The 10870-nt window shown below is 37.3% G+C and overlaps 1 protein-coding gene across 1 annotated transcript in view; it reads left to right on the forward strand.

Moving 5' to 3' along the window:
• The first annotated feature begins 2853 nt into the window (after positions 1-2853).
• LOC107729952 (ubiquitin carboxyl-terminal hydrolase 34-like) overlaps positions 2854-10870 on the forward strand; it is a 58730-nt gene continuing 50713 nt past the window's right edge. Inside the window, exons 1-3 of the mRNA XM_016540694.1 lie at positions 2854-3179; positions 7492-7579; positions 9539-10010. Of these exons, the coding sequence (XP_016396180.1) occupies positions 3137-3179; positions 7492-7579; positions 9539-10010 (603 nt within the window). The 5' untranslated portion in view covers positions 2854-3136. The remainder of the gene's footprint in view (positions 3180-7491; positions 7580-9538; positions 10011-10870) is intronic.

A 10870-nucleotide genomic window follows, 5' to 3' on the forward strand; every position in this document is an offset into this window, starting at 1 on the left:
ATAAAAAATAATATTAATAAAAAAAGCCGTGGAATAAAAAATTAAAAAAGGTCATTTCAACTCGTTTCAACAAGTTTATCTCACACTGTTTATATATATAGTTATATTTGCAAGTTTATATCTTGCAATTCTGACTTTGTTTTAGTTTTAGTTTTAGTGTAGTTGTTTTAGTTCACTGTAAAACACCTTAAGGAGTTTTTGTTAATTTTATTCATCACAGTTGCCCTATTTTTTAATTGAACTGCTACTGTAAATGAAGACTTTATTTTTATTACTGCAGTATTTTTCTGTAAAGCTGCTTTGAAATTATGCACATTGTGAAAAGTGCTATATAAATAATATTGACTTGTTAATGAGTGCGATTGATGTCAGAGCTCCTGTAGTTCATGTCAGCAACAACACCAGAGTCACGGGTTTGATGCTCAGAGAATGCGTGAACTTATATAATATACGCTTTTAATGCAATGCGAGTCTCTTTGGATTAAAGCATCTGGCAGATGCATTCATGTAAATGCGGTGAGTTACGGCTCTGAACACTGCTCTCGCTCTTGACAGCATCAGTGACGGAGCCTGTGCGCTGAATGAGCGTGAGCGAGATGAAATACTGCAGGGAATCCCACCAGAAAACACAACAACAGGACTTTCCCATGATAGCTCAAACTGAGCTCCCGCTAACATATTTATAAAAGCAATAAAGGTGCAAATCTCATGTGCTTCACAGAGGGACATGAAAAGTAGCTTGGAAACATCATTTAAAATAATACCATGTTAATACCATGTTTTTGGAGTATGCATGTTTGCAAGGCAAATTTATTTTTATAGCACATTTTATACACCATAGTAGCAAGTAAAAAGTGCTTTAGGTGAAATGAAAAAAAAAAAGGATTTTAATTTTATATATTTTATAAATTTGCTTTTGAACACATCAAATATATTCTAATTTAAATCAGCTATCAATATCATATATTTAATGTAATCAATGGATTACAGAATTAGCTCTATTATTTACTTACTATTATTAATTGCATTAAATAAACTTATTTTAATTACGAAAAACAATATTAGTTGAATATTTACTGCTCAAAAATCATAAATCGATAATATAATCGATAATAAAATCATACAAGTCAGGATTTAATCTGTATCTGTCTCAAGTGCTGAAAAGATGGGAAATGTTATCTAAAATAAATGTAAAATGTAGCAATTGGTTTGATCTGAAGTGGAGGAACAGCTTTTTCAGCAGCTTCAGCGCCTCCTTTCACTAATATTTTGTTAAAACCAACTGAACTTGTCTCCACCTTTCTCCAGCCCTAGTCTCTAGCGTGTTTGTGGCCGGTGACGTGAGATATCAGGAGGCTCTTCAAGAACTCTGAGTCTGTCTGCAGCTGCAAATATAATGCCATTTCAGCACGCTGTTAGTTCGGCCCGTCCGCACCTGCTGCTTGCATTGGGCTGGATTTACAGCCGTAGGTTCACATTAGAGTGAATGTAAAGACTGATGTTGGCAAACGCTCACACACTCGCTCCTCTAGTCTCACACACTTCGCTCATTATAACACTGGGAATCCAGTTTACTTTACTTTTAGTCATTTAGCAGACGCTTTTATCCAAAGCGACTTACAAATAAGAAAATGTAATTAAAACTAAAAGCTAAAACTCTATAAATACTATATATATACACATTTAAGAAAGTAAAATAAATTAAATAAAAATGACAAATGCATACAACAACATTTCAAAACTAAAACATTTAAATGAAAACAAAAAAATAAAGCTAAAAATAATTCAAAAATATTAAAAGAACAAAAGGTATGAGTATAATAATGATTCTAACATAACACTAAGCCAACACCAAAAAACAACTACATATGTGTATGTACAGCCACACACATATACATATACATGTACATATATATAAATACATTCAATATATATATATATTATTTCATTTCCATTTTGTATGTTGAAGTACTGAAATAACTCAAATTAAATAAAAGTAAAACTTAATAAAAAGCCTATATAGACATAATAAAAAACTAATAAAATGACAACATTACTACAACTGTAACTAAAACTAAAACTGATAACTAATACAAATCAAAGTACATTAGTTCATCAGTAATCCTAAAAAAATAACACTGAGGCAAACACGCATGCTAAAATAACAACAACTTACTGACACATAGTAAGAAATAGTTTATAAAAACCTGAAACAGAAGTGGAAAGAGGAGAGATAAAAAGCGATACTTATGTCCTTTGGCGGTGTCCCTGCCCGGTGGAGTCGCACGGAGTACAAGTTGGTAGATCACACACTTGGCGTGAAATTGTGCTTATGCACTCATTATGCACACATCTGTGCATACACACTTGATAAATGAGGGCCCAGATTTTCAAATAGTTGTATCTCAGCCAAATCAAAATTGTGTCCTATCCTAACAAATCATACATCAATGGAAAGCTTATTTATTCAGTTTTCAAATCATTTACAAATCTCAATTTTAAAAAATTGACCCTTATGACTGGTTTTGTGGTCCAGGGTCACATATCAAAATTAAAACAGCACACGTACACGTGCTCGACAGCGAGACATCGCGAGATTTCCGTAGAATGGCCGAAAGGGCCGGAAGCAGGCGTAACGAAAACAGCCGATGTGTAACAAACGGTCGCCCCTCCCTCTCTCTTTGCCAGTTTTCCGAAAAAGGCCGAACGACCTGCAAGACGACTCGGCGGAAACAGCCGACGTCTCGCACAACGTTACCCGCTTGCCTCCGAGCGATCGCGAACATTCCCGGAAAATGCCGAACATTTCCGAAGTCGCTCGACGGAAACAACCGAAGTGTAACTCCCGTCCCTGTTCATCATGGCTGCCGTATGTGCTGGTCTGCACAGTAACGCTCTGCTCGGAGACTGACTCTCCGCTCCTTTAGTGCCTCACATTTACTGTCTCCACCCTCGACATTTCGGCAAACAATCCCGCTTGCATGAGCCCAAACCTCCCTGGTTGTGTTGTCTCATAATAACGAGCCTTCATCAAGCATTTCGTCGGGCCTTAAACACCCCCCTTAAAAAGACAGAGAAAAACAGGCAACATTTTATTTCTCCAATGGTCTGAATACACTTTCCGCCTTTATGAACCATGTGTGAGAACTGCGCCGAGCTGCTGGAGGTGCTCAATGAGAGTAAGTCAACAGCATTTGATTGGTTTTTGTGCGTTTGTTGTGTTTTTGTAGTTGTTTGCAGCAAGTTAGCATGACTGTCCGAGCATGCGGCTCGCTGCCTCGATTCAGCGCAGATTTTCGTGTTTAATATTTAATCTTTCACTCTTTTTGTCAACGTGTGCATTTAAAAGAGCGCTCAAGCACCTTTTGGCTGTCATTACTTCTCTTTTGTTTGATTTTGATATCTGTTTTTATTAATGTAACTTAATGCTATTTGAACGTGTTAGCCCCTCGTCATTTCAGAATTAAATCGTCAATCAAGAGCAGCTACAAAATCTGCTGTTTATTTAGAAGAGAAACATCAGAAAACATCTTTATGTGTGCTTTGACCATCAGCTTGTTTGAATATGGTTGGAGGCTGATGGGAAGTTGGACTGACATTAGCATTAGCATTAGCCCAAGCAGAAGTGTTTTTGACATTGTCATCCTTCAAAATGCACACAGATCAACATCTGATCAGCCAACACGATCCACACGGCAGTGTAATTCTGCTCGAGCAGGTGATTTATGAGGGTTCATGCGATCTGACAGTCGGGATGTGAGTTTTTAGCAGTCTTTGGCCCGCTGCTGGACAGGAGTCACACAGTATTTGTGTTTGTGTGCTTTGTTGGATGGAGAGAGTGTGATGTGGATTATTGCGCTTTCTTTGCTTCAGCACTGATGTCTTGGCAAGACAGTGACTGATGGTAATACCATGGCACTTTGATATGTACCATTGTAGTGAAGGTTTGCCATGGTTTTTGCATGAAACTTGAAAGAACTACTGTGATATATGTCAAAAGCATCACATCACTATAGGAAAGTCCAAAAAACATAATACTCTGCTGGTACAGTTATAATGTCAGATGGTACTTTGGTATATACCAATGTACTGAAGGTTTACCATAGTATGTGCATGATACTTTAAAGAATACCATGAAATTACTATGATGCATGTCAAAAACATTAGTATCAGATAATATTGTTGTACTTTGATATATACCGTGGTTCTGAATGATTGTCATGTTGATATACCTAGTACTCTGAAGAATGCAGCTGAATTACCATGATGATTCACAAAAAAAAAAAACATATTACTATTTTACCATATTATAAAAACACCATACTACATGTCAGAAAACATGGCATTACCATGGTAAAGTCCTGAAAACATGGTACTGTGGTTGTACTTTAATATATACTGTTGTACTGAATGATTGCCACGCTGATATACAACGATATTTGATAGTAATATCTTGTTTTTTCTGCATTATTGTAGTAATTTAGGTTATGATGGGAGGTGGAATTTTGATATATATTGTGGTAATGAATGATTGCAACATTGATAGGCCTATACCATGGGCTTAGAGATATTACTCCAAGGAATACAGTTGAATTACCATGATAATGTAAAAAAAAAAAAAAGCCTATGATATAACGGTTACCATATTATAAAATCACTAATACTGTCCTGTTACATGTACCATATCATAACCAAAATGCATGGCATTAGTGTAGTAACTTCAAAAAAACATAATCATACCATGAGGGTTTTTTTTTGCTAGTAACTTCTAAGCGACTTATAATGCTTTTTTATTCTATTAAGTGAAATCTCACCTGTAGTGCTGTCATCACTTGTTACTGAAGTGTTAGATCATCTTATTGCACGTAGCTTGAATGTAATTGTTTTATTTCCATGTGATTTTTGTGCAAGTGTTTGCATTTGAAATGTATAGAATTATGTAGAATTATGTTTGTCGGCACCATATGACAGCAGGTTCTGTTGCTTAACTGGAAGACGATGGTGTTGCGTAAACAAGAATCATGGGTGCCAACAATTTGGTATTATTTGGTAGCAACTAATAGGGCTGGATGATAAAAGAGCCAAATATAGGCCTATATGGTAAAAGTATCTATATAATTATCATCACATTTATTTTTAATATATAATTTAATATTATAAATAATTTAAGCATGCTATTTAGTAATTGCACTTTTTACATGCACAAATTTAATATTAAACATCAATATTTCCAATATTTCATTGTGTGTGTGTGTCAGCAGAAGTTTGTTTATGCACACTCTGTAATTTCACATTTACTGAAAGGTCAAAAACAGACAGACAGTCACTAAACCAGTTGTGCCAGACATCATAAAAAGATATGAATCACAGGGCATTTTAACTAGATTTGAAAAGTTCTTCTATTAAAGAGATCTTTGTCATTATTAAGTCATCCTCATGATGCTCCAGTCCAAACCCATATGCCTTGCTTTCTTCTGTGAACTACAAAAGGAGATGTTTTAAAGAATGTTCATGCTGCTCTTTTCAGTGCAAAGATACAGTAACCAGGAGCTTTGAATCTTTAAAAAGGGTAAAAAAATAAAAAAAAAAGTAGTCTAGGCAGCTATATTTCAAGTGTTTTGAAGTCATATGATAGCTTTGTGCGAGGAACAGACAAAATTCAAGTTGTCATTTGCTAAAAATCTTTTCCTCTATCCAAGCTCTTGTATGTTGTTTGTGTTTTGCATATTCAAATCAGCAAATCATTGCACAACAAGGAAAAAACTGACTTGGTAAAAATTAATTTAGTCTGTTCATCTCAGAACAATTTTTTGTTAAATATCAAACAAGTCGTTAAGACTTATTTATGGTACGTTTTGTCATTTTTGTAGTACAGCTATATGAAAAAAGAGCAGCATGAACATTCTTCAAAATATCTTCTTTTCTGTTCCACAGGAGAAATTAAGTTTTTATATCTCCATAGGAGAAATAAAGTCTTGGAACAACACGAGGGCAAGTAAATAATGACAGAATGTCCTTTTTGGGTGAATTATTCCTATAAGTCATTAAGGTCGGACTGTTTTTCTCTTGAAAAGAACTGAATACTGTGATTCAATCAGTCTATGTGTGCAGTTTTACTTTTTTTCCTGTGCCGTGAGACTTTGAGGGATTTTTGGTGCTTTTGTGGTTTTGAGTTTTCAGCTTTGATAACAGATCCTCATATCACAGCGCTGTCAAACTGTTTCTCAGTCCTTGAGCACAATGCCCTGGATTGTTACTGTAAAGCTGTGTGGAAACGGCAGAGAAAAAAAAGACAGGAAAGCCGTTTTACAGAAAGAAGAACAAAAATCTCATGTAGGTCAAGGCTAACCAGCTGCTCGAGTGAACTTTACAACCCCGAGGTAGCATTCCCGAGTCCAGCAACTCCCTCGTCACTGTGGAAACTATTAATTGTGCTCTGTGTGTGTGTGTGTGTGTGTGTGTGTGTGTGGTTTGTCGGGATAGAGCACCTAAATGGATGTTAAGGTCCTGCAAATTACAGTACCGTGATCATCTGTATGAGCATGCTTAATGTGATTCCCACATATAGTCTTACTGTGAAAAAAAAAAAAAAAAATCAAAGAAATGTATGGTAAAAAAAAATAGGTTGCCATAACTTTGAGGTGAAAAAAATGCAACATTATAAGTTTTACAGATTTAACTTACATTTACATAAAAAATGTAGCCTATATTTCATTAACTGAAATAATGATAATATACCAAAAGACTAAAATCTGTCGCATGTTGAATCAAAGTTCATAACAAGTAGTTTTTCCTCAAGCCGAGATAAATACTTCTATATAGAAGGTGCAAAATGTCACTAACAAAAAACGCCATCATGGTAACACGCATCAAAAAACGCTGTAAGTATTTATTTAACACAAGATTAAACAAAGCCCCTAATGCACATAGGCCTAACTGATATGAAAAAAGTAGCCAGAAACATTTATTTCAATAAAAAAAAAAACACCAAATATGTCAAAATTGTCTCACAGGGAATTTTGGGAATGTCAGCTGTACATTAAACAGCAATGGTGCTGTAAAATGTCTCATTAGTAATTACAGATTTTCAGTGTATTTTCATTAACCAGTTAACTTGTTTTCGCTGTAGCATTTCTACAGTCTTTACTATTAAAATGACACTCATTTTTTACAGCGTGAGAGTGCTGTCTAGGACAGGACGTTCTGTCTTGACTGTTCTCTGCCAGTTTCACTGGTTTTCATTTGATGTACCATGAGTGCCATGGGTTGTTTCACAGATTTTAATTTTTTTTTGTGCTGTATCACTGTTTCTCTTGCTTAATAATTTGGAAAAATCTCTGACATAAAGTATTAAACCTTGGTGTGTAAGTCGTCGTTCAGCATTTGCTGTGTCTCTAACACTGATCTGATCCCAGAGAGCTCTAGAACCCTGTAGCCAGTTCATTAACAGCTTTCTTTCTCCGTCTGTGTGTGTGTGTGTGTGTGTCTCAGTCTCGGATGCAGACAGCTCAGACGGCCTGCAGCTGAAGAAGGAGCATGCCTTAAGAGTCTTCACTTACATCAGCACATGGACACAGAGGTCAGCACTCAGTCATTCGCATATTCAATTCATTAACGCTTTTAAACATACAGTTACTCATTCATTCCTTGATTGGTTTGTTTATAAGTTTAGATGTTTATTTGTTCATTTCTCAATTGCTCATATGTCCAGGTAATTCACTCATGCATTCCCTCAGAACTCATTCCCTCATTGACTTCTCACTCACTCGGATGTTTATTCCTAACCTATTACTCAAACAATCAGTCATTTGTCATTCATTCACTCACTGCAGTCTGTCGTACATTCATTCATTCATTCACTCATTCAATTGCTTGCAGATTCATTCACTGACACATTCATTGATTCCCTTGTCTACTCACTCACTGTATTTATTTATTCATTTATTCTCATTCGCTCACTGATTTGCTTACTGATTCGCATACTAATTTGTTCACTGATTCACTCATTAATTTATTCTCTATGACTCACTGACTTGCTCATTCATTCATTCTCATTTGCTTACTGATTTGATTATTCTTTAATTCTCATTCTTTCACTCACTAATTGGCTTATTCATTCATTCTCAGTTGCTCGCTGACTTGCTCACTGACTCACTTATTCATGCATTCTCATTCTTTCACTGATTCATTCACTGATTCGCTCACTGATTTGCTAATTCATTCATTCTCTTGTTCAATCACATGCTCATTCACTCACTGATTCATTCATTCTCATTCACTCACTGACTCGTTCATTAATGCATTCTCACTCGCTTACTGATTCACTCACTGATTCGCTCATTCATTTATTCTCATTCTCTCACTAATTCGTTCATTTATTTATTCTCATTTGCTCACTGACTTGCTCATTTGTTCATTTCTCTTCTTCACTCGCATTCATTCATTCATTCATTCATTCATTCATTCTTATGTTTTCTACTCCATCCTGCATCATATTGTTGTTTTCTTTGTCATCATCGACATTTTTTCATGAATTGATACGTTTTGTGTTGTTTGGATTGGATTTAAAGGGGTCATATGATGCTTTTTTAAAGATCATTATTTGGTGTATTTGGTGTAACAGAATATGTTGACATGCTTTAATGTTCAAAAAACACATTATTTTTCAAATACTGTACATTATTGTAGGTCCTATATGCCCCGCCTCTCTCAAACGCTTCGTTTTCTACAAAGCCCCCTCCTTTGACAAGCGCAGTCTGCTCTGATTGGCCAGCTGACCCAGTGCATTGTGATTGGACGAACACCGCAAGCACTCGTCGGAAATGTAACCCCCCTTACCATAATCGCGAGCTTCAGCTTTCAAAATAAATGTAAAGACCAAAACTCCGCATTTGAACAGTCAATAGCAAATACTTAAACTAGTAACAAAACAGTAGCTGATTCAGAAGGCAAAGTCAGAATTACCTCCTCTCCTAGGTTCACGAAACGGTCGTCCATAAAATGTGTTGCTGTTCTGTTGTAAGTGATCTTAAAGATTCCTAAATGCATCTACTTTCGGAAGCCCAAATAAAGTGCTTTTGCTTTGGCCTAGACACACACAGCGTCTCCATGACATGCTGCTTCAACACTAACTGCGGTTACTGAAACCACGCCTTCTTTCTTTGCGTGCACATTTGGGCGGCATTATGCAAATATTGCCACATAGTGAGGTAGATATGTGGGGGCGTGTTAGAACGAGCCGTTTTAGGGGGGCGTGGCAGAGTCTTAACTTTGATAAAGAATATCTCTTTGGTTTTGAGACTTTAGTCTTTGCAACTTCAGGGATCTTATCTATGCATAATCAGCTTGTAACACTCCAAAGAGAAAGGAAAACTTGAAATCGCATCATATGACCCCTTTAAACTCTGTCAAGTGTGTTAAACAGAGTGTACTACGATCTCCTTGGTAGCTGATAGCACCGTTAAAGTAGCCAAAATATTTAATAAACAAAATTGTAAATGATGGGCTGACGACCGATTCTTTCCGTGTTCATCTGCAGGCAGTGTCTGTGCTGTTTCAAGGAATACAAACACCTCGAGGTGTTCAGCCAACTGGTTTATGCCCTCATTAACTTGGTCATTGCCCAAGTAACCAACCTTAGGGACGGTCTACACAGTGGCCATGGCAACACTAGGACTGAGGGGGTGGAGTCTGAATGGGGCTCCGCCCAGCCACAGCCGTCACCCAGTGAGGATGAGCCACTGAATGTGGAACGGGACTCAGCTGAAGAAGATGGTGGAGTGGAGGATGGAGATCAGCACAAGAACCAAAATCAGGGGGTCAAACCGGATCCCCAGCCCAAGCTCAGTGAACCCACGGCGGGCGAGAGCGGGAACGAGAGCAGCCTGGACCTGTTTGCATCCTGGAGCACAGAAGACCAGGAGAAACTGCTGCTGTGCGCTGCCAAGATCTTTCAGATCCAGTTCCCCCTGTACACGGCCTACAAACACAACACACACGCCACTATAGAGGTAATACTCGCTCATATAGGAAACAGTTTTCAACAGTCTGGATTCCGAGGTTTTTTTGAGGCCTTTAAAGTTCCAATTGTGGATTGGATTTTGAGATGTTGGCGACTTGGCATTGCACTCAAGTAGTGGTGGGCGGTATGACCAAAAATTAATATCACGGTATTTTTTAAAATTATACCGGTTTCACGGTATATGACGGTATTTATTTTTTCTTTTTCCCATGCATGACCGGGTGTAAACCACATTTTCTACTGATTGAGAGAGGAAATAGGCTACTGTAGTAGATTGACTTAGAATGCCCTATTTTACTGTCATGATGCGTGAATATTGTAGGAAAATTCCACTCTAAATAGTGACGAAACACGACCCATTTATACATGTTAACCAGGAGTCACTCTCATTTATAATCGCGACATCGTCTGATAAAATCAACATGCATGTACAGTAGATGCATGTTGAGCGGCTATGCGGTGGTTTTGGCTATATTACTTTTTGTCTCATGCAGTGCACTGCCTGCATCTGAGTAACAAAACAAAACAATAAAAATGTTTGCATTATATTAATAGACGAACTATGCTCATATCTATAATTGCAAACAGTCAGTAAGCGACAGGTGCTTACTCATTTATTGACGAGTCGGCTGTGGTACGGCCAGCTGAAAGCGATGCTTCTCTGCCGCTCACTGCACAGAACAGACGCCGAGAGAGTCAGACCTCGCGCTCGCGGGGCAGCACTGGCGACATCTTCCAACTGAATCATAGCTAAGGTTTATCCAAAAAAGTCGCTAGGATTGTCAGTATATATATTCTATGGGAAAAAGCCGCTAAAAGCGTCTGAAAGTTGCTAAATCTAGCGCTGAA

The sequence above is a fragment of the Sinocyclocheilus rhinocerous genome, unplaced genomic scaffold (assembly GCF_001515625.1).
Source record: "Sinocyclocheilus rhinocerous isolate Xijiao unplaced genomic scaffold, SAMN03320098_v1.1 scaffold313, whole genome shotgun sequence".
NCBI lineage: Eukaryota > Metazoa > Chordata > Actinopteri > Cypriniformes > Cyprinidae > Sinocyclocheilus > Sinocyclocheilus rhinocerous.